The sequence below is a fragment of the Manduca sexta genome, chromosome 2, assembly GCF_014839805.1.
Source record: "Manduca sexta isolate Smith_Timp_Sample1 chromosome 2, JHU_Msex_v1.0, whole genome shotgun sequence".
In the NCBI taxonomy this organism is placed as follows: domain Eukaryota; kingdom Metazoa; phylum Arthropoda; class Insecta; order Lepidoptera; family Sphingidae; genus Manduca; species Manduca sexta.
The window spans coordinates 8,479,235-8,504,072 of record NC_051116.1 but is presented as its reverse complement, the minus strand read 5'-3'; the positions used below and the strand labels follow the sequence as shown (position 1 = coordinate 8,504,072).

General features: G+C 38.3%; 2 protein-coding genes across 2 annotated transcripts in view; one reads left to right on the top strand and one right to left on the bottom strand.

Moving 5' to 3' along the window:
* Window positions 1–24,838, bottom strand: part of LOC115449179 (neural/ectodermal development factor IMP-L2) — a 325,382-nt gene that overhangs the window by 85,304 nt on the left and 215,240 nt on the right. The gene's annotated exons all lie outside the window — the stretch shown is intronic.
* LOC119188958 (uncharacterized oxidoreductase SERP2049-like) lies at window positions 21,628–22,565 on the top strand. Its single transcript, XM_037437284.1, has one exon. It carries the CDS (start codon window positions 21,671–21,673, stop codon window positions 22,421–22,423), a length of 753 nt encoding a protein of 250 aa, XP_037293181.1. The 5' UTR covers window positions 21,628–21,670; the 3' UTR covers window positions 22,424–22,565.

Sequence of the window (24,838 nt, the reverse complement as noted above, 5' to 3'; positions counted from 1 at the left end):
AATTTTTGTTAGAAGTAAACGCAGACACGGTTGAACGGAATTGGATGAAATTTAGCATGTACTAGTAATCCGCTATATCCTGGTTTTACACATTGATTACTTTTACCCCGATAATTTGCTTGTATAGGGAATATTTTTTTTAATCCGGATACAATTAGATATTTCATACTACTATGGCAGTATAAAAATATCTTTCAACTGAATTTCTCGTGTTTTTGTGACCGATCCCAGCGTCCAGAGTATTAGGTTTAGTACGAAACAAGTGACCAATTAAACTGTCTAGTTGAGAGGACACCGCTCGTTAGGGGTGACATTTTTTGGGGGACACTTGTGTTGACGGCTACGCGACGCGCGGGGACGTATTTTGAAATGAGCGTGGGAGACAAAAAGTTGAAAGATTCTAAACCAGTTAATTGTATGTCATTTTTTTTAAGAATTTAAAGCTATAATAAAACTTGTTTAAATAATATTGTAATGATACGTTTTTTTATAAATTGCAAAAATTTGATTTGTTTTGTCTTAATCGTATGCTTCATCGATGAATGTCGTGTCCGCCTTGAACTGCTTTGATAGTGACTATGCAAAGCTGTTTCCATGCCACCTGTCTTCAACTTTCCTCAGGGTAGCGGGGGAAGTACCAATATAGTTGTTACTTGATCACACCAGTGGGTAGGTGATCGCCCATGTGGTGAGATTTATTTAAGAAAGTTTATAAGCAAGCGATGTATTACACGTTAATATGTTGTTAATATGATCTTCAGGCTATGAAATTACCTCGTAAATAACACACAATCAAATCTAAATATCACATCCGTGGAATTAAAGTGGGAGGTATACCCACTCGTGTCCCTCGCTGAATACATCTCTGTACGGTGATGTTGACCTTTTTTAACTTTTGTATTTTTAATCACCGCTCGGTCGACGTTCAGACAAGGCACGACAATTTAGACATTTTAGTCCTTAAACGTGGTGGACAAAGGCCTAAATCCACAAAATTTAGGCGCGTATGGTAATGAGCTGGTATTGTTATAATCCTTGCTGGATGATGTTAATATTTTGGGAAATACATTGTAATCCCTCTCTGGATTCCATTAAACTTGATATCAGATGTAGTGAGGTCAGTTTTTCTTGTCTATTGTTCTATTCCGTAAGATCTTTGTATCAAGAATGTTCGTGTACTGAGCCACACTCATTTATAAATAAGATCCTATGCTTATTGAGTCTGGTGAATAATTCGTGGAATAACACGGCCATTTTTTTTCCATCGCGTCAAGCGTGAACGCTTGGAACAATTTCGCTTATCGTTTTTTTTGTTGTGTTAATTATTGTCAGAAGGTACTTATGAGTGAAAAAAATTAAGGAATTTAAGCGGAACATTTTGAAATTTCAAGAAAAGTTTATGACAATAATAATTTTACTTAACAGTCAGTTGTTTCAAATAACTGTCAGCGATTGACAGAGCGTGTACCGTAGAGCATTACAATAATAAACATTATGTTTTTGAATAATAATTTTTAAAAATAATAATACCAAATCGAATTGAATATTCATAGTTAAGACAGGGCAACGTCTGTCGGATCAGCTAGTTTTATGATATATTCAAATTTGTATTTTTTTGTTTCAGGTAAGTGATAAACACACATACACGTGACTTTATTCAACGTATTTATGGTAAGAACAATAAATGTCATAGGGATATTGTTTCATTCGTGACAACGCAATTAAAAAAGGCGTTTTTCAGTTGTTGAGATTATTTTATATAAATTATTATATAAAATTTTCCGCCGGTTTCAAGAGGCTGCAGGCAGCCCTTCAAGAGCGACCTTAATAGGCATGCAATAAAGTATATTTTTATCCCTGTTTTGGCAGAAAGATAACATGTTATGGTCTAACATGCAATGACGGAAATTGAAGTTGTTGAATACAGCCCGCTTCTAACAAGTCGTTGTGGAAATTCTAAGGGAAGCCATATGTTTAGTAGTGTACTTCCTACTAAAGATGAGGGCCTTACGGGTACTTAAAGTAACAAAGTTACATTAATAATTTGAAAAGATACAAATTTAAAAGATATATTGGGTTTTCTGATCAGTATCAGCCCCAATAATATTACATCAAGGGACAGAACTTACATGTGAAAAGTGTGTGGTTGTATCTCTGCCTACCACTTCGGGATATAGGCGTGATCTGTGCTTTTTATATCATTTTAGTAGGCCTGATTTTTTGGAACCTTTGAAATGGATTCACACGTGCATAGCCGAGAAGGAAACTTATTTTAACCTATTTTAAGTTTGTTATGTTTTTAACACTGCAACTGACACGTCCCTAAGGATTAGCTAACGCATATATGCTTGGCGGTTGCGTGCTTCCCACCGTGTGGACGTCTGTTCAAATTAAGTTGTATTTTTTGTGTACATGTCCCTTAGGAGGCAGTATGTATGTGGGTTAATGCATGCATGCTAATGCTGTTTCGAGGATGTTATTATTGTGTCGATTTGTTTTTAGGGGAGATAGGGGTGGTATTGTACTGGACATGTGAATTATTAAAGTTGATTAATTACATGTAAACTGGCTTTAATATCTTTCAACATATAACGCGATAGTGCACGAAGCTGCTTGGCGGTAGAAATAGACATTGCTTCAATACCTACCCGACTGTCGCATACTAGAAACGAATCACCTAATACTTACCGCCTAATAATTAATCATTTTTAAAGCAACATAAAATTAATACAAGATAAAGGTGGTCCCCACTCTCCCCCCGAAAAATCAATTAACCAAAAACCATTATCGCACTCTACCAACACTGATAACACTAATGTAACAAACAACCATCCATCATAGAAATTACTATCACCTTTAATTAACCCAAAAACGCGTCGCGGGGGTCGCGCGGGCCTATAGCGTTCGCAAATTGCGCGAATATTATCGTCATTACTATCAACGCGGGCGGGGAGGGTAGGGTTGACGAGTTTTTGAGTTGACAGTCGATTCTTTGCATTGATATATTATGTATATAATAATACTGTACATCAATAAATAAAATAAATATGTACTACGTATTAGATCTGGCATCACTACACTTATTGTGTTCGACTCAATTGTACTGCAATCCGTACACTTGACTTCAGTATGATTTCAACATTGACAGCATGTGGTTATGTACGGAGTGGCACTCGAGTCTAAGTGTAAACCTGGATGTGAATAAAGAATATTAGTCAAATAAGTAAAATTATTTGTTGTTCAAGTAAACAAATAGGTTATAACAGTGACGTTTTGGTTGTCATTGTAGTTCAGATTTACACATATAAAAAAACAACATAGGCTAGAGGTAAAGGCATGGGAATGAAGTTACTAGTAACAACCCTACACCGGGTGTACTGTGACGTCGCCACATTTATTGTAATCTCACGTTATCAATTACACTAATTACCGTCTGTTTGACGGCCATTGTTCGATCCGGTTTGTGTCATCATTACCATTGTAATTGTTTCGCCGTTCGCACGGTGCTTGTGGTAAAGACTTGAAGGTGACGGATGTCAGGTCAAAGGTTCGAGGTTTGTGAGAGACTTAACATACTTAGTTTTTCAAGACTATAAAACTGGTAAACGTGGTCAAAGTGATTTAGAAACGCTGTACACATAATTGTCTTTATCATGCCCAGTTCGAATGGGTCAAAACCATCGTCTCATACTAAGCTAACCACTTATTTTATTGCTTTGAGACGAACTTGGCGTTTGCCTGATGCTAAACGATTCGACCGCCCATAAACAGAAGAAACACTATCCAACACTTTGAATTATAAAGTATTGTTTGATATTCCACTGCGCTCGCCATCCTGAGACATGAGATATTATGTCCAGATGTTATGCCTTATTATGTCCAGTAGTTACACTGCTTACCATGTCCTTCAAATCGGAACACAACAGTGACTACACACAGTTGCTTGGCGGGAGAAATAGACATTGCGATGGTACCTACCCAGGCGGACTCTCACATCTGAGAGATCTATCTTGCGGTTTGTTTAATGAGTAAGATTTTTAGAGTCCCAACAACTCGTCTCCATTCCTATTTCGTTTTCTTTATGTCTGTAACGCATCGATGCATCTTTTGTTGTTATGTATGTTTGTGTGTGTGACTGCCTCGGTGGCGTAGTTGTACTGCATGCGCGGTACGGCAGCGCTCTGAGGTCCTGGGTTCGAATCCCAGGTCGGGCAAAGTGATATTTGGGTTTTTCTGCTCAGTATCAGCCCGGAGTCTGGAATTTGTGCCCGATATGGCGGTAGGCTCGCCCCCTATCACATCATGGGACGGAACACACTTGGCGAAAAGTGGGTGCCATGGTTGCGCCTCTGCATACCCCTTCGGGGATAAAATGCGTGATGTTGTGTATGTTTGTGGGCGATGGAGCTCACTCAACATCAGGTGACCCAGTCCCTCGTTGGCCCACATTTACTGTAGCCCGATGCCAAAAAAGTCACGACAGTCTCATATTATTTCTATATCGAGGTTTATCGCGCCATCGTCTTTAATGGGTCGACAGATAGTCATCGTAAATAACATTATCCTCTTTGATTTCATTACGAAATTCCAAAACGCATTCAATCTTGTTTATGGACGCCATAATTGTCAAATTAGAGCTCGCTTTATTGGGATCGGCCGGCGAAGCGCGGTGGAAGTGTGACGCGGGGGGGGGGGGGCCCCCAGGTTAAAATATCTTCAATCTATATATAAACGGTGTATTTTTGTGTGGACAGTTAGGTAAGGATTAATGGTAGTGTGTTAAAATGGGAATTGTAGTATAAATATCATGGGGATTAATTTGTATTGTGTGAGAGTATTTTTGGGTGAATAGTTTGCTAACAGAGATATGATGATGGTTAGAATTTTGTTTCGTAATATGAGAATTTGTTTGTGTTTATTAATTTGTTTCTAGTTGAAATGTGTTTTACAGCGCTGTTTGACTGATGTCGATAAATATTATTGAAATGACTGATGGTATCGTATACGCGAAATTGGCAAGTCTCTGAATAATATTCCTGTATTTATATGTATACTGTCCTACTGCTAATCACGAGTGTTCTTTAGTAGTAATACTGAATTAGGTTTAGGCCGTAGTTCACTACGCTAGCTTAGAGCGGAATGCCAGACTTCACATACCCTCGAAACTCTTCCGTATTTCTTTACGATATATTCTTTCTCTGTTAAAGCGAGATTGATTGATTAATTTGGTAGATAATTTTGTATCATGAGGGATGGATTTGAACCTGCAACATTTATATTATCAGGCCATTCCACACCCAACTAGGCTATCAAAAAAAATATTATCTAAATTCTCATAAAAATACCTCGTCAACTCCAATAAATCGTACTCGCAGTCCATTCATAATCTGCTTTAACACAAGATATTAAGAAGAAAACGATGTGTCAACATCATCTACAGGACCCTTCGAATCTGATGATAATATTACGCGACGATAAACACACGGGTTCTGTTGTACCCGCCGAGTGTTCTGCACGGTTGATTGACTTTGTAAAGGGGAAATATCGCGGACCGGCGGGTCGATGCGATTTGCTTCTTAAAAATGTGATTACACAGTTTATTTGGTATTAAATCTGTATAAATGTTTCAATATCTGTGCTTTTGAAATAAAGTATACCACAGTATACTGCATAGTAGTGGTGGAAGGTGAAATTTTCCGAAAGGTAACCCGACACAAGATATATGCATAAATGTGGTCTGCGAATCGTTCTGATATAAGATTCTACAGAAATTCTATATAAAGGGAAGCCGGCAGGAATCGGGTTCAATGAACTATTCGCCACTGGTGCATAATACTAAGGTATACACACTGATATATATGTATATCACGACTCAAACACGTGTTTAGTCTCTCTGTTTGTTTGACTTAATCTTTGAAATGGCGGAAACGTTAAGGAGTTTTTTCACAGGCTGGCAGTTTTTATCCTTTTTTTTTAATCTTCTGGATCCTGAAGGGTAATTATGGAAGATTTTTTAATATCACAGATACGAGCGAGACGGGAAAATGACTGTCTACGCCAATGCTTGTCAGTGCAGTCTTTTTTTTAGTATCGGACACCAAGGAGGTTTCCCCAGCTGCAGGGTTCTAGAGGTAAATTGGAAGCTGGGTAGGAAGTGTGGGGGAAGGACAAGGATCTATCTTAGGAGGGGAGAAGGCCAGGCAATGTTCGCAAGCCCTTGTAGGCCTCAATGTGACACAAATAGCGGCTAGAGCGGCGTGCATTCAGTGCGGAGACTGAGCTCACAAGAATTGTCTCGGGTTGTCAATGCAGTCGAAATATAATAGATCAGCATCATTGTGTATTTCCAACTCTTACCTATCAATTTGATTCATTTCGTTCCGGGATAAAGACAAATTAGTGTTTCATGAGACTGGCAGAGCTTCACCGCTCGTCGTCATATGAGCCTTTGATCCTGGCTCACATGAGTTGCAGTGGCCTATGAGGGCGCAAGTTTTTAGCCAGCACCGTTGCGTCACCCGACGGAGAAGCCGTTTCGAAACAAACTAATTCACAATTTACACGCACAAATATACTCTTCGAGACAGGTGCTCCACTCGCGTGCGATTCGTATTAATACGGTTATAAGTTGTGTTAATGGACAATAACGTCAGCGGTTTAGATAAATAACTGGGCGGGGGCCGCGGTTAAATCTGTATCGGCCGTGGCAGTGCTTGTGTGTTTGTATTGATGTTTATTATTATTGCATCTCTGCTTATCCTTTTGGGAAGACGTGAAGTTAATCAAATACGGTTTTTGACTCATTTTTGTTTGTTACCATTGTCAAATACTTATATAAATTTTAACCGACAGATTGATTGGAATCCGGTAAAGAATTAATAAGTTATAAGTATTTGAACTTTGGTGGAAGGCAAGAGAGAAGAGGCGTAATACGGGCATATGACGTCAATAGGAACTACGATGCGTGCAAGAAATATTGCAACGCTCCATGCGTTGCAATATTTTAAATGTGAATTACTACCTCGTTTCTTAACTAATTTTAATGCAGTTTACGGTAGGCCTTCTTTTGTGTACAGTATTCTATTAATAATAGTATTAATAGAATATTGTACAAAATCAAAAGTAGGAAATAACCTTATTATAGTAGTTCAGTCGGTTATCTAATAAATAAGGGTGTTTTTTTTTATAGGAAATAGCATGTATCCTTAAGCCAATGTTTTTTTACTAAAATATTACAAAAACGACTGATAATCTATCCTGCTTTAGCTTTGAGAGATTCCGCTTCGAGCCAATCGCATCAGACAACACAGAGCACGACCTGCAATTTGAACTCAGGATATCTCTGGTCACAAACAAGCCATCACCAAACCAGATGCAACTAACACAAATACATGGCTCAAATTGTTATCATTCCACGAATTCCACTCACCTCCTCAAATATCTGTCATGCGAACGTATAATTCAAACGTCAAGCCGGTTTGACATTAAATATGGACGCGAACCAATAAACGCGGCAGGTCGCGCGATGGTACCGTCGCGTGACCGTCGCGATACCACCACCATCGCGGTGTTCTGTCTTACCTGCTGTTTTACTTTGTTGTTTGTGGTTTTTATTTTTTATATTATTTTTGACGAGCAAGCTACTCCCCAGAACGCAAGAACATAATAATATCAGCCCTGTATTATATACTGTCCCACTGCTGGGCACGAGCCTCCTCTACTACTTACAGCGATTAGACCTTAGTCAACCGTGCTGTCCTAGTAAGGTTTGACAGACTTCACATACCTTCAACATTCTTATAGAGAACTTCTTAGGTATGCTGGTTTCCACACGATGTTTTCCTTCACCATTAAAGCAAACGACAATTCACAAAAAATACGCACATAACTTTTTAGAAATGTAAAGGTGCGTGCTCTTAGGTTTTGAAGTTTCTTTTGGGTTTTATTTTGGTCTTTTCCATTCCCGACTATGCCATCGCCGCTTTTTAGGCAAAATCAAATGCTTTCGCAGTTAATTTTTAATATAACCAAAACAACTAAAGATTAGTCTATTTCAACTGCTAAGCAGCACTGTGCAGGCATTATGTTTCGGTGTAAAGGAGAACGGAGCTAGGATGAATGGTGTTCATTTAGACTTAAAATATAACGTCTCAGAGGTGCGCAGTTCAGTGCAATGCAGTTACTTTAAAATTCAGCAATCAGTATAGTGTTGCTATTATTTATGGGAAGACGTGGCGCCACGTTCCTGCATGTAATATTTAAGTTCTACATCGCCTCTTCGCTTTAATATTGTGTTATCTTGAATTTTTCTACCGGAGAGGGGGTTTATGAAATAAAAAAAAATGTATAAAAGGTTTTTTTTATTTATTACTAGTTTTGCTCGCGAATCCACCCGCGTGAAAAAGATTTTTCTGGATAAAAGGCCCGCTTTACATTAACCTGGGATAAAATGAAGTCTATATTTTAAGTTAGACTTCCAAGATTATATCTACCAAAACTGTATTCAATACGATGCAGTCGTTTTTACGTGATGTGTGTACAAACACACAGACAAAAGTTCTAAAAACTATTTTTTTGGTTTCTTTTGGTCTAATAAAGACCCCTCATATTCTTTTTTCAATGTCCATAATATACAGACACCGGCGTGTTATAATTTTATTATGTATAAGGATAACACGAATAAACGATGTCACGTTTCTTGGCGAAAAAAAAATCGGACACGACGGTTTCAATTATCAAAGGGAAAAATAATTGGGCGGATTTCTAACGTTATTGAAGCAAAATGGCGATATTACGTTTTGAGGACATCGAATTGAAGAAATACGTATCTGAATCTCGTATAATTTTTAATCAAACACATTTTCCTTTGATTAAAGTCGTAACTCTCATATTGATTTTGTCTCTTGCTTTCCCTTTCACTTCTTAACTACGAATGATTTCCTTTTGACGTGCATGCCGCTCCATCTCTCACATATATATAGGGCTTTACTAATAAACGCTGTATACGTCATAGTTACACGTCACCATTTTTTAATAAACAAAAATAAAAAGTTATCTGCTGCCATTATTGTACACGTATTTTATAAAAATATAATGTAATAAAATGTTTGGTCTAAAGTTACATTGATTTATAATTCTGGTTTTCTAACGTCCATTAGTCAATTCGTATAAGTTGATAGTTTTTACTGCGGCTTGTTTTCATTCAATAATTAATGTAATGTCAATGATCTACATGATATTTGTTACATTAATTGTCTCCGAAAAATCTATGTTTGTTACAGTATTGTGCCATACCCGACGACATACAACGTTTAACTTAGGCAGATAGAATATAAAATTCCTAATAAAAATGTGAGAACTCATAGCCTAATTACGGCCAGTCGGTGGCCAGTATTGACGGAGATCAGCCACGCAGGACATACAATAGTGCACAAGTGTGTGCGCAATACACAAGTGTACTATGTTCCCTCACTCTTATAGTGAGTCCCTAATTCTTAATAACACTTTTAAACTCATCATCCTGCTACATAGTGACGTCACGCGGCCTCCTTACATAATAACGTCACGCCCGCCACGTTCGGCCGCGCTCCGTCCGACGACGGCGAGCTGTCAACTGCGTGTGAAGCTGTTGCGCTGCGGTTTTGTACGTAACCGAAAACCATGACGTTGGCGGAATGAATTTTTAGTATAAACCATTTTGGAATGTAACTTAGTACTCTATATATGTACCTAAATGCGAAATTTGTGAAAATATTTAATGTTCGGATGTTTGTTAGAAGTAAATGTAGAAACCGCTGAACGGATTTGGATGTAATTTTATTCGCGGGTAGACAATGATCTGAATTAATATATGATTGTGTATTTTTTTATAATTGTAAAATTTTGGTAGATATTGCAAGTTTGACTTCGCGTTATAACCAACGCCTCAGTCCGGCCAGTGATCATGAACGCTGCAGTCTTCGAAACGTCGAGAGAAAATTAGAATATAGAAAATAGCGATAATATCCACAAAATAGTTTCATTCCAATAACATTCGCGTAAACATAAGAAATCATTAAGCGTTAACTATTGTAGGAAGAAATTTTGGCTACGGCCTTAGTGCTCTTTGTGCGGGAACGTACAGTCACCCAAGAATAAGAGTCTTTTGTGACATGAAAAAGTGCATTATGGTCTTAATCCGGGAAGACTTGTAGCCAGTGTAACTACTGGACACAATAAGACTTAACATTATGTCTCATTGCGAGCGCAGTAGAATACCAAACGACACTTTGTAATTCTAGGTGTTGGATGTTTCTACTGTTTATGGGCGGTCGTATCGCTTACAATCAGGCGGACGGCAAGCTCGTCTGGTCATTCAAAGCATTAAATAAACTGGTCGTCTAAAAAAGCATCTCAATAACTTAGAAACAAAACGGCAACAGTCTTTTCCGTAGATAACTGCGAATGATTAGAGCTCGCCGGACGCCGAGCGGCGTGCACCATCCTCGCTTCGGGCCGGAGGAGACGTCTACCGACGATAATGTCGCCCACGGACGGTCGGACGTTTTAATCGGCCCCATTGTTCTGATAATAGATTGGTTTTTCCTTGTTCCAACTCCACTCGTTTCGAGTTAATGAAATTCGCGGTTTTCAACCGAGTTGATTTACTGAGTATATTTTGTTTTTTGCTGTTAAATAGATTATAAGTACAGTATTGTCAAACTTAGGCGTATACTTTTAAAATAAATAAAATAAAATCTAAATCATTTTATTTATCACGAAGGCGAACAAAGTTGCACTTATGTTACGTCAAAACAATGTATAAGAATAATAATTTTTATCATTTCTAAATAACATTTAAAATTACTTATAAAACTATGGACGTTTTAAATCATGGATAAAATTTATAGTGAAAACAGGGTACAAATCGAAGTACCCAGCTCGGGATGGAAAGAAAGAAAGAAATATTATATTATTGGGACAACATCAGTATAATATGTACAATAAAAAAAAGAACAAAAAATTTAAATAAATATAACACAATTATACCCATTGTTTAAGCGGTGATAGCCTAGTTGGTTGTGGAACGGACTGTCGAGACGAATATCCGCAGGTTCAAATCGAAAGAGCGCACACCACTGACTTTTCTAAAAGAATATGTGTGTATTCTTTGTGAATTATAGCTTGCTTTAACGGTGAAGGAAATCATCGTGAGGAAACCTGCATACCAGAGAAATTCTGTATAGGAATTTTCGAGGGTGTGTGAAGTCTACAAATCCGCACTGGGCCAGCGTAGTGGACTAAGGCCTAATCCCTCTCCGTAATAGAGAAGGCCCGTGCCCAACAGTGGGACAGTTTTTAATACAGGGCTGATGTTATTATAATATTACTATATCCATTGTGCCAACAATGGGAACCCTTATTCAGCTCCTTACTTGACTAGCATGACTGATACTGCAGCGCTGATTTATGATGGATGGCAGGTAGGGGCGTAAAAAGATAACCTGAGGGGATAGACAGAATAGCAACTAGTTAGTATTAACACTACGCCATATCTATTCCTTGCGATGATGTGGTAGGAAGGGTGCCTTAAATAATACTGACGGGACTCTAGGCTGATGTTAAACAAAAAAACCAAACCCGAATCGAACCCGATACCTAAAAACCATTCGTATCCTAACACAACTACGCCATCGAGGCAGTCATAACATAAAGATCTTAATATAGAAGGAATCCAATTGTGCTCAACAAAAATTGACTTTTAGGCTCCGTAATTCGGTTGGGCCTTTGTTTATTAAATTTGTTTCAGTACTGGGTCCGCTCCGCTCGCGGATCTAATGCGAGGTTAATATGTTTTGGACGAGTGTTTTTATATACTAAGATGTCTAGGTTTTTTTAGGTATTCAGGGCTTGTGTGACGCTCCTAATTCGGTTGGAACGGTCATGTTACTTTCCAATTTAATTGAATGCATTAGTATCATGCTTCGGATAATACTGTTTTAAAGGTACATCACGTCTTTACCTTTACCGTTAAAGGGATTGGCAGAGGTGTAACTAGGGCGTCCACTTTTACATGAAGGGTTGGGTGCGTTGATTGCCTCTGCCTACACCTTTGAGGATGAATGCGTTGTGTTTGTTTTATTTGTTTGCAAAACTGGTGGTAGGTCTCTCGCATGGGAGAGGCCGCCTGGGTAGGTACCACCACAATGTCTATTTCTGCCGCCAAGCAGCAAGCAGCAAGTAAGTGTAGTCGCTCTTGTGTTCCGGTTTGAAGGACATTGTAGCCATTGTAACTACTGGACATAAGACAAAATCTCATGTCTCAGGATGGCGATTGCAGTGGAATACCAAACAATACTTTGTAATACAAGGTTGGATAGTGTTTCTTCTGTGTATGGGCGGTCGTATCGCTTACCATCAGTCGAACTGCAAGCTCGTCTCATCATTCAAAGCAATAAAAGAAAAGATAAAGGGTTGAACTGACCCTGTACATTATAGGAACAATTTATTCACCGCACATATCCCATAAAGATTTACTGAAGTAAATTGACCTTACGTTTAAAGTACTATAGACCTCTAATTCCCGATGCCAGGATTCCCGGGCCAGCCGAGCGTGAAATGCGATTGGGACAGCATCTTATATGAGATGAATCTAGATATGTATGTATTTAATTGAAAGATCTTTTTGGTTGACCGGGTAACAATTTGTGATAAATAGAAAAATAGTAGTTATGAAATGATTAATTTTCCAATGTTCACACATATAAAAATATATGTGTGCGTGTATGTCACTGTCTCGGTGGCGTAGTTGTACTGCATGCGCGGTACGGCAGTGCTCTGAGGTCCTGGGTTTGAATTCCGGGTCGGGCGAAGTGATATTTGCGTTATTCTGCTTAATATCAGCTTGGAGTTTTAAATTTGTGTCCGACATGGCGATAGGCTCGCCCCTTATCACATCATGGGACGGAACACACTTGGCGAAAAGTGGGTGCCCTGGTTGCGCCTCTGCGTACCCCTTCGGGGATAAATGCGTGATGTGTTTGTTTTTTGTTTGTGTATATTCACTGTGGACTCCAAAACCCAGTTATCACTTGCCCGACCCGGAGACCGCACCCGGGACCTCAGCACTGCAGTCATACTATAACACAACGCCACCTAGACAGTCGTTACATATAATAGTTTGAGATACGTTTCCCGTCCCCAGTCTCCCCCCGCACGTCCCCCGTCTCCCCTGGCTGTCGTCTCAAAAGCAATCTGCTCATTGTGCCGTAGATCTAATAAGTCGCTCTCATTATTTGCCGTTGAGGTTTTATTTAGTTCCCTTTTAAAGGAAACCGATCCTTCGTTTGTAAAAGTCTGTCAATATTTGATAATGCACTCTGGTGCTGTTTTGATAGAGTACGTTTTTGTTTGTTTGTGTTCGTTGGCAGTTGGGTGTTGATATTTGAGAATATACTTCGAGTGTCTATAGAGTCGATGTTTGTCTGTAGTCGACTTCGGCCAGGTGACGCCGGTTGAGAAAACTTTTCGAAATACTGGTGGTCACCAATCTCGTAGCCGAATTTTGGCCACGGCGGCTAATCTCAACGGAGATCAGCCACGCAGGAGATATTATAGTGCATAAGTGTGTGCGCAATACACAAGCACTCTCTGTTCCTTCACTCTCATAGTCCGGTGAGACGGCAATCTGACTGGAGAGATCAGGCTCAGGACAAACGGCTTTATGTGCCGTGTTATTGGAACCAATAAAATAATGCGAAATGCTCTTTCACAAGTGCGAAATCGAGCAAAAACGAATATTTGTTATAAATAAATAACTCAATGTTATGCTATAAATATAAAATCTATACAAAAAAAGTAAACAAGTCCAATCCACAATCAACAAGGAAACGGTTGCGAATAACAATGAAACGCAACAACACTTTCGCGCGTATGACGATATCTGTTGTTACAACACACGGGTAATACACTAACAACACACAACAAAAAATATTACATCTCACACGGTTCGATGGCATTAGATCGTGATCGTGTGGTATGTTTGATGAACTGTAGCGAAAAACAAATAATAGGTATTTATAGTATTATTATTTTTTTATTACTTTGAATGCGAGACGAGCTTGCCGTTCCACTGATGATAAGCTTTACGACCGCTCATAAACAGAAGAAACACCATGCAATAAATGGAATTACAAAGTATTGTTTGGTATGCCACTGCGCTCGCCATCCTGAGAGTTAAATTTTATTATGTTCAGTAGTTACATTGGTTACGATGTTCTTCAAACCGGAACACAACAGTGAATATATACTTTTGTTTGGCGGCAGTAATAGACATTGCGGTGGTATCTACCCAGGCGGACTCTCACAGATAAGAGACCTACCAATTGTCGACCGACCTAAGCTTAAATCTATTTTGATATCCCTGGACTGCACTGAATCTGTACTTTTCAAGTATAAACAGCTGCCTATATGTTAATTTTGGACATAGTTTGTATTTGTGAAAAAAAAACATCCAAAACTGTTCACTAGTTCTTGTATTTATTTCTTAATCGTCTAAGCATCTAGAAAAAATTTCCGATTTACATTGTTTAGAGTTAGTTGTATAAGATTCAAAGTTCTTTGGCAATACTGTTTAAACGCATGGCGCTTGCCATCAGACGAGCAACTTGCTCTTCATTCAATAAAAAAGTTAATTAATTTCTTTTCCCGCCATTCTCGCTCGCTTGCGGCAAACATCAATCGCGCAGTTTTTCCGACAGCCGCGAAAACTTTCCCTAGCGCTTCTTTCATCGCACTCTGTGACGCGCACACGAAATTAGCTTTTAAATATATTTGCATAAGATTTGAAATTTATTACCACATTTAATTTCACACTAATTTCAACCTTACGTATAAGCAATAGGGCCTGTTGTAGCACTTTAGCGGAAGTGGGAAGCGTTTCGGTCGGTTCGTGTAATTCTCTCATTACAGTGATAGGGTGCTGTTTTTTTGCCTTTTTTTCATTAGTTACGTATTGAATTATTAGTATTACAATCTTCATAATTACAGAATATTACAGTTCAGTTGTTAAGGTGGTGATTTTGTATAGTGCTAGTTCGAATACAGAGTGAAAAATTGCTCTTTTGATTTCTGCCTGTTTTGGCCGCTTTGTGACATAAAATCTGAGTTACAAAAACCAGTGCAGGACATAATTTTATTAAAGTTAATAATATGAGGTCTAAATAAAATAAGATTAATTTTATTTCAAAGTTTAATACTTCGTTATTCATCTGTCTTATCAACTCCTGAGATGACAATTTTTTTTTAAATAATTAAAAGTTACAAATAATATGTTCACTTGTTCATTGCATTATAACAAAGAATAAGTAGTAAATATTACAAATTCATCATCATCATGATCATCAGCCGCAGGATGTCCACTGCTGAACATGAGCCTCCCCCAAAGATTACCAGATCGACTTATTAGAATACCTAGTACAAATTATAAGAGTTTTATATTACACACAATACTTCTGAAAAAAGTTCTGGAGTGGCGACCACGAACCGGGAGACGCAGCCCCCGTAGACAAGCCCCCAGGAGATGGACCGACGATCTGGTGAGGGTCTCCGGAGTCCGATGGATGAGGGCGGCCCAGAACCGGTCCCTGTGGCGCTCAATGAGGAAGGTCTATGTCCGGTAGTGGACGATTCCCGGCTGAAATGATGATGATGATGATGATGAATCAGATCCATCAACTCGACTCGCTGATCTTTAATAGACCTCATAACACTTTATAGTCCTAAATCTTGTTACAAAAATTCTACTTAAAACATTCCATATAGTTTGAAACAAAGAAACTGAATGCATTAAATGAGACCGTTCCACCCAAACAACTCCAGCTCAGGTGCCGTCTGGGGGGCGTGTGGGGGATCAGACTGGGCGGACAGAAGGGAAGGGGGACACCACGGTATTGTTTAAACAGGCTCATCCCCGGTCTGAAGTTTAACCGGCCGGTTAACTGGCGAACGAGTTAACGTTTTAGCTGGCGCTTTGAAAATAGTAGGAAAATTTCCATTGTTGGTGGTTGTGTGGTTTAAGTTGTGCGTGTTCGGTTCCCGGTTAGTTGGATCATGTTACATTGTTAGTTTGATGGACATTCATTCATTCATTCATGATGGATATTCTTTGTTTTATTTTAAAAAATGTTATTTTTTGTGCAGTTCAAATCATAGCTTTGAATTGTTTTTTTTTTCTATTTCAGCGTCAAAAAACTGAAGATTAATTAGGATATATTATTTTTTTTATTTATTATGGTGCATTAAAAGAACTGCAACTAATATATCTTTTCTGTTTTATGTATTTTTTTAATAACAGCATGAACTTGTTTTTCCTATTTTAAAAATAATTACTCAGTCGCAGCTCGGAGTCAGAAATTTGGCAGTGTGATACCCCCGTGCCTCGGAAAGTACGTAAAGCCGTTGGTCCTGCGCCTGATTTTTCCGGTCATGTCGGATTGCCGTCTCACCGGACTATGAAAGTGAAGGAACAGAGCGTGCTGGTGTATTGCGCACACTTGTGCACAATAATATCTCCTCCTGACCTTCGTTGAGATTGGGTGCCGTAGCCGAAATTCGACAAGGATGGATTCAATATATTATATATTTATTCAGACATTGTATTCCAAATCCTCAGTACACACTATTATAAGAAAGGGTATGGTCAAAACCCTAATTAATTCAGACCACGTTGTGCGCCCTTAGGTTGTCTCTTTTGTGATGTATAGCCGATCTAGATTTGAGGATTATTACTGGATTAGGTTCTGTTGTGTTGACGGTGATAAATGGTGGGGTCGTATCGGGCCCGGCTTGTTAATACAATATTTTTTTAGGTTATGTCGTTGTATTAAAGTGTAGTTTTATTCAATAACGTTTCATTGGTATAGAGGTGGCGGAAGCTGGGTTTATGCTGGATTTACAGGAACCGGATATAAAAAATGCGAGTTTTTCAATTTGTTACTGGCAATAACGTATAATTTGGCGATTTTTTTATACCATGAATAAAATGCTTGAGTAAGTTTTTACGTATTTTAATTCAAATTCTAGTTACGGCCAATGCAGTTGTTGTTTTACGCCGCACCTAGAAATCAAACCCACAATCTCAAATTAAGACGAATTACACCATACAGTAAGACACATATAAACGCATACAATATATGGCGTATGTATATTTAATTTATTTGACGGTTACCATTCCTTGTAGTTAGAGGATGAAACGGAGGGCCAGGTATGATTAAATTACTGGTTGACACAAGTTTATTATGAGACCGGGTCCCGGGTTCGGTTCCTTAATTAATTCCTGACGCGACACGCCCGTGAGACGAATATTATGAGGTCTATTGTGGAAGTATTATACTGAGGTCTGGCAAGACCCCTGGGTCGAAATAGATCCTATTGGACCATGGCTGTTTTTACACAACTCGTGTTTGTATTAAGTAATTTGTAATCTATCGTTGGTTTATGATAGAGGGTGAGTTTCAGTCGTGCGAGTCAAAATTGACCCCACTTACTAACAAAATCTGTTCGTATTTTATGATGTAATTTAAAGATAACTTTAAAATCTTGAAAACAACGGCTTTGAGTTGTATTTTTTTTACCACAGAAACCTAAAAGTATCTAACTACTTTTTACTTGCTGCCTCGCCCATATTACAGTCTGTTTCCTATAATTAAAAGCCTAAAGAACGAAGTGATAATTAGCATCCATTAGTCAAATGATTCTACAAAGTAGATAACTAATTTTAGTAATGAGCGGGTTAAATAAACTTCAACTTTAAACATATCTTCCTATATATTGTACTAATATACATATAGAGCTGAAGAGTTTGATTTCTTGTTTTTTGAACGCGCTAATCTTAAGTACTACAAATCGATATTGATTTTTTTTCTCTAATACGAAGCTACATCACTCCCGATTGCTATAAGCTAATTTTTATCCCAGGAAAATATGAAGCCGGACTTATTCGAAAAGGCTAGTAAAAGTATACAGACGGAGCTACCTATTTTTTGTGACACAAAAAGTTACGAATCATTTTAAAACACCCAATCAGTTTGACCGGAACGCAGTAACAAATGCCGTACTAAATAGACCCAAGTACGTCGACCGCATTGCTTTGTCCGGGACAAATGTGACCCCTCAATTTAAACTCAGACCGCACCGCTTGATTCGCTAAAAACAGTGCAAAATACGCTTGACTGTACACGTTTAATGGATGAGGTAAGGTTGGTTGGACTGACTGTACAATGTAAAGTACATTCGGTTTTGTACTGTACAGCTGTGTTTGCATTGTTCTATTCTCTTTAAAGTTGTTTTCTAATTTCTTAAGATATTTGTTAATTTACGCCATATTGGCTACATAGTAAATGGCCTAAATGGTGGCGATGATTTGACCAAGTCATTTAATAAAAACTAACTTATGGATCACATGATTTTACAATTAATATTTATATTAAGAGTATACTTTGACTTAAAAATTTATATTGTGTGGATTTACTATGTCTTAATGTTATTTTTTTATTGTTTCAGGTAAGTTCACCTCCTTTAACTATTACAGTTGCGAAACAATTTGTAACAGTAATAAGTAAGTAAATATTAAGCTTTAAGCTTTATAAATAGATACCAAGCCTCCCCCTTCCCTCCCAAAGAAACGTTGCAAGCTTCCGTTACTTTAATAAATGCTAAAACATTCAATACAGTTTTCGTTTTCCGACGGACTCGATTCACCGACTATTTGAAAATTATCAATTTGTTTAATTTGCATGTTAAGTGGAAATGAGCAGGTTGGATCGCCATTCACCCGTAAAATATAGGGCGAGTTTACCCTTTCGTTTTCTTAAACGTTTTACCTACTTCCGCGTCTATTGGAAGGGAATTGCTCAATTAGGACAGGGGTAGATGAAATGGTAGAACAATACTGTAGACCAGTGTTTCTCAAAGAGAACGATAACGTCTCCCAATGGGTGCTGGTATCTTGGGCGGTATAGGGTCTAGCGGATTTTTTTTATAAAGTGATCCCACTGCTATGCACTACGTACTAGATTTGGCGTTCCGAACATTTACTGTGTTTATTTGAATTGAACTGTAATCCATCCAAACTGATTTTAGTATGGTGTCAATATTTATGCTTGTGGCTGTGTACGGAGTGGCGCTCACGATATAAAAACGCGAGTCTAAGTGCAAACCTGGATGTGAATAAAAATATTAGCCAAATAAGTAAAATTGTTTGTGTTCAAGTGAATAAATAGGTTATAACAGTGACGTTTTGGTTGCCATTTTAGTTCAGATTTTGAACAAATAGTTTATATGAACGTTCGTGTCTATAGAATATATGTTAATGACTGATAGTAAGTGGAGTGGGGTCCAATAGAATGTCGACTGACGAGAGATGATTACCCCACGCCAATCAGTACGATTATGCCGGCCTGTTGGAACCGTATATACACAGGCTGATCCCGGAACGCGACACGCTTACGTGCGCCACTATGGCGGGTTTTAACACATTCTGTACTGTCGCTATCCGGGCGGATGTAGAATATATCCTACAACCAACAAACCAATTATGCCGGCCTGTTCCAAACCGTATATACACAGGTCCCGAAATGCGACTCACGCGAACCAATATGGCGGCGCAGTCTCTGGCCAATTAAACGATCGAAATGTATAGCGGGAACACACATTGTTGATAATGTGTCGTTGGTTTTTCATTTGTTTCCCATTTGTGTGGCCCAAGTGTGGAGTGATGGCGGGTTGGTTGATTTCTTAAACGGTGTAAACAGTGGTGCAAGAAAATCTGCAACAACAAAAGCGTCTTAATTGCGTTTTTGACGTAAGGGAAATGTTTGTTTTCAACTGATTAAAATAGGTTACTTAATTTAACGTTTCGTTTTAAAGTATTATTATTTGGTAAAAAAATACTTATACATTGACTCACGCGCATATTTCCAAAGTGTTACAAAGAGGCGCAATACTGCATATACATATTTCCAGTATCATTCAACAGTGGAGTCATTTTACCCCAATGATTTTGAATTATTGAAAATGAAAATGAAAAAATGAAATGAAAAATATTTATTTCGTTCAACATATAATAAACACATGAGGAAAAGATTGGGGCCTCCTAGTAGGCATAAAAAATGCCTGTGTCAGGAGATCCCGCTCTCACATATCTGCGATTTACATTAATAATTATGTTGACTGAAAAGTGCACTCCTACAATAATATTATTCAAAGTTATATGTTTGTATGAATGTGTATGTGTGTGTATGTATATGTGTGTGTATGAGAGTGTGCGTGTGTGTGTGCCTGTGTTTATATATCTATATATATATATATATATATATATATACATATAATACTATAGAAAATAGGGCAAAACAACCCAAACAAACCTAAAGTTCCAGACTTCGGTCCAACCAAATGCAACTTTCATATTCATTGTTATTATATTATATACAGCATATTTGGAAATTAGTGATTCGGCTTCATCATGTGTCATACATAGCTTTTAACCAATTTGTTAAAGTTTTTTTACATTTATAAAGTTCAAGGGGATATATATTTAAAACCTTGTTTATTTCATTATACAAACGTGCTGAAAGATTAATAAATTGACGGCTAGCAAATACAGTCCTACATACAGGTTGGGGCACTACATAATAATTCCTTCTACGGCTTAAAGGAGAAGGATCAAAGCTCGTAACTTTATGCAATTTTAATATGGCAAATAAAATATATAGTTTCCTAACGGATAGTAAATTACAGGATGTATATAGATCAATTGTAGGGAATCTAAATGGTTTAAAATACATTACTTTAATTATTCTATTGCAGAATGCACTTACAACGTTTTTATTTACCAAATCGCTACATCTCATGACTCGTGCCACATATTCGCGCACAATACGACGCCGCGCCGTCCATACAACCGCCCGGAACAAAACGCCTGAGCTCAATTCGACTAATGGAGGGAAACAGATAACAATCCCTCCCTCTACCCCCCCTCGTTCCTTCCATGTACCCTCCCACACCGTCACACTGTCATTACGCATTAACGCTTACGTCGCTCGCGCTTTTAACTCGAGCCAATAATTACTGTTTTACGCCGAATGACGGTCGTTTGGGGATGAGTGTTTTTCTCAGTGGAGTTACGAGATTGCCTCTGTGGTGTAGTTGTGTTGCGCGCGGTACTGCTTAAAGATCCTAGGTTCGAATCCCGGGTTGGGCATAGTGATATTGGATTCTTCTGTTCAGTATTAGTTTAGAGTTTGGAACTTCTTGCCCGAAATGTCGATAGATACGCCTATCAAATCCTGGGATCAAACGCACGTTAAAAGTATTTTTCGTTATTATAGGAGCTAGGCCAGCTTCTGGTATCTTACCAACCTTCAACGAGATCATTAAGACAATCCATATTAGATATACGGAGAAGAGAGGTTATTATTCTTACTGTTGTTATAGCCATGTCTACCTACCCATTCATTGTACATCTGACTTCTCAAATGAACACGATTCGAACACACGCACACATAAATAATATTTACATATATTATACTGCCACACACATATTATGATACTGTTATCAACACTCGCTACTCTTATCACCTTATCAACAAGCCAGGACTTAGTGAGTCGCCGGCCGACGCGAGCGTCGCACGTCATGGACTTCACCGGCAAAGTAGTCATCGTCACTGGCGCCAGTTCGGGTATCGGTGCAGCATCCGCCATACTCTTCGCGAAGTGCGGCGCCAAACTGACCCTAGTGGGCAGAAACGAACAGAGGCTCAAAGAAGTTGCTAAAAAATGCCACGCAGCGAAAGGAAACCAGCCTTTGAGCTTAGTGCTAGATTTAACGCAGAAAGGCAGCTGCGACGCCGTGGTGGCGAGGACTGTGGTCGCCTTCCAGAAGATCAACGTGCTGGTCAACTGCGCTGGTAAGGTCACCATCGGCTCGCTGTTCGACGACAACATAAACGCTTTAGATGAGATGATAGATATCAATCTTCGGGTACCGTACCAGCTCACGCATTTGGCTGTTCCGTACTTGAAGCAGAGCAAAGGGAACGTTGTCAACCTGACCGCAACCAAATACACTAGAGTAAGGCATGGTTTCCTTGGCTATTCTATCGCCAAAGCCGGCCTGGAGAAGTTCACGAAGAACGCGGCAATAGAACTGGCCACTGAAGGTATTAGGGTCAATTCAGTTCAACCTGGCTTGACCAGGACTAACATATTGTCAAATCTGGCGATGAGTGAAGAGGACAGGAGAGGGGCATACGAGCGGCTGTCGAATGAGATGAAGGTCATCGAACCCGAGGAGGTGGCAAAGATGGTCGTGTTTGTAGCGAGCGACACGTGTCCGAATTTGACCGGGGCGCAAATGTCCATCGACGGTGCTACTTCTGTGATGTGAAAGGACTGTTTAACAGAAGAGATAGAGATGAAATTAGTGGACCAAAAGTATTTAAGGTGGTAGCTCAAGGTCCATTTTCATACATTTTGTTTCGGCTTTAATCTGGGTAACTAAACAAGTATTGGCAAGTAAAGAATTTAAATTCACGTCTAGTTAGTGATTAGTTCTCGCAGTTGAAGAAAAATGTAAAAATAATTAATAATCATGGATATTTCTGCCTTTAAAATTTCGTCATATTAAATTTTAAAAGGCCGAAATATCCATTATTAATAGTTTTTAAGTTAAATGTGGCTTTGTAGCTACTAATAATATTCATTAATAAGGATAAGTAAAATTTTATTTAGTACTGCCTAGGCGGCGAAGTTGTATTGTGTATGGGACCGCTGGTTCTGAGTTCGAATCCCAATTTATAGCAGTGATATTGGGTTTTTATTCTGAATATCAGCCAGGAATCTAGAATCTGTGCCCGATATGGCAATAGGCTTGTCCCCTATCACATCATGGGACGGAACACATAGATTATAAGTGGTTTCCCTGCTTGTGCCTCTGCTAACCCATTCGGGGATAAAGGTGCGGTGCTTGCGTAAATTTTAATAAAATTAATTCACATTGCAATAAAGCTATTTAAGATAGACATTCGCGGTTTTTGTGTTTAATTTCACTGCTGACGTGTGGAAGACCCGTGATTATAAAGACTGTGAAGCCTCGGAAACGCCAGAAGTAAAGTAACGTAAAAACGTCAAGTTGCGAAAAATTTTCAAAGTTTTATTTCAACATCTAACATTCGCGTAAACACTAGAAAGGATTATATGTTTGGATTGATTTTATTCCGATATTTGTAAGAAAATATCCTAATAAGTTTCTTTACCTTGTACATAAAGCAATGTTTATGTCATTTGTGTGAAAATAATGATTAAAGTTTGTTTTTGTTGAAAAGAGTGACGTGTTCTTTCAGTAATATGGTTTAAATTAAGTGTTTCAATTTAAGTGGATGTATTTTGCGATAATGTTCTGCTCATAAAGGTGTTTAGCCTTGTTTATTGTTCAAACAGCGTAAATGGCTTAGTCCTATGTAAACAAAATGGGATATTACATTGAAATAAAACTGTTTTTACGGATCTCATAGTGGTTTTTTATATAATAATTTTCTCCCGACGTTTCGAAGACTTTGCAGTTTTCGCACAAAAGCAACTTTATATAAGTAATAATTAAATATTCTCATGTACCTTGACTTATCATAAGCGCAATTGTGTTTGCCTACGTGATCAATAAAGCATTTTATTTTATTTCGTGGTCACGGGGCGGACTGAAGTATTGGTCATCCGAAAAGTCAAAGTTATAATATTTTTTATATTACTCGTTAACTAACCGTTTTGTCTGTGTGATAAGGAGAAAGTTTATTTTGGCTCATACTCATACTCTTACTTTCCGACTTGTGAATTCCGTCCTATGATATAATGGAGGGAGAAAACAAAACCTTAATATCAAATCAAATCAATTTATTTTGCATAAAACATGGTATAAATTATGATGTTAAATATCTTACACGTGCGAATCAACGGTATGCGAAAAATTTATATACGTACTTATAATTAGAGAACGTAGTTAGGCAATATGTAGTATAGTGCGTGAGTGCAGATGCACCTCCGTAAAACTAATCTTGACGTCCATGAATAAGGTCCTCCAAGCGTGGTTGCTATCTAGTGAATTGTAATGGAAGGTGTGTTGCTGCTATCTCGGAAGGTAGGAGTTATCAGTTAGCGACTAATGATAACGTATTGTTTGTTATGATATCGACGCGACGGCCGGAACTTGGAACGCTAAATGACTTAGGCCAGTTTTCAATAAACATTCCCATTCATCTTCAATGCGATTTCGAGAATGAACCAATCAAAATATCTCATTTGTGAGCGTGTCAGAAATACTGTGTTCTGATTGGTTCATTTTTGAGACAGATCGAAAGAAGGGATTGAGATCGTTTATTGAAAAGGGTGGCTAAGCCATTTTTGTTATATTGAGTATACATATTTTGACGCAGCACATGTTTCTGTGTTTGAAAATGGGTCAATAGTTTTCTTCTTAAGATATAAAAAAAAATAATTTAATTTTACACGCTCTAATGCCTGGAAAAGTTATAACTACTTCAGTTAAAACAGGTATTTATTTCGATATGTCAAATTAAAACGATTGTCTAAATACACCGGCAGATTTACATTCAATTAAGCAAACTAATCCACGTTGGCAGTAATGTGCAAGCGTATTCAGAGATGAAGCAACGCGAGCAAGTCGGTACGTCGATAACGTGCTGTCTGTCCGTCTGTCACGTTACCTCTAATGCTCCGTATGCTGTGTACATATTAATTGACACGGCAGCGTTCGGATCCCGCTGTTTTCGATCGAGTTACGGATATTGTG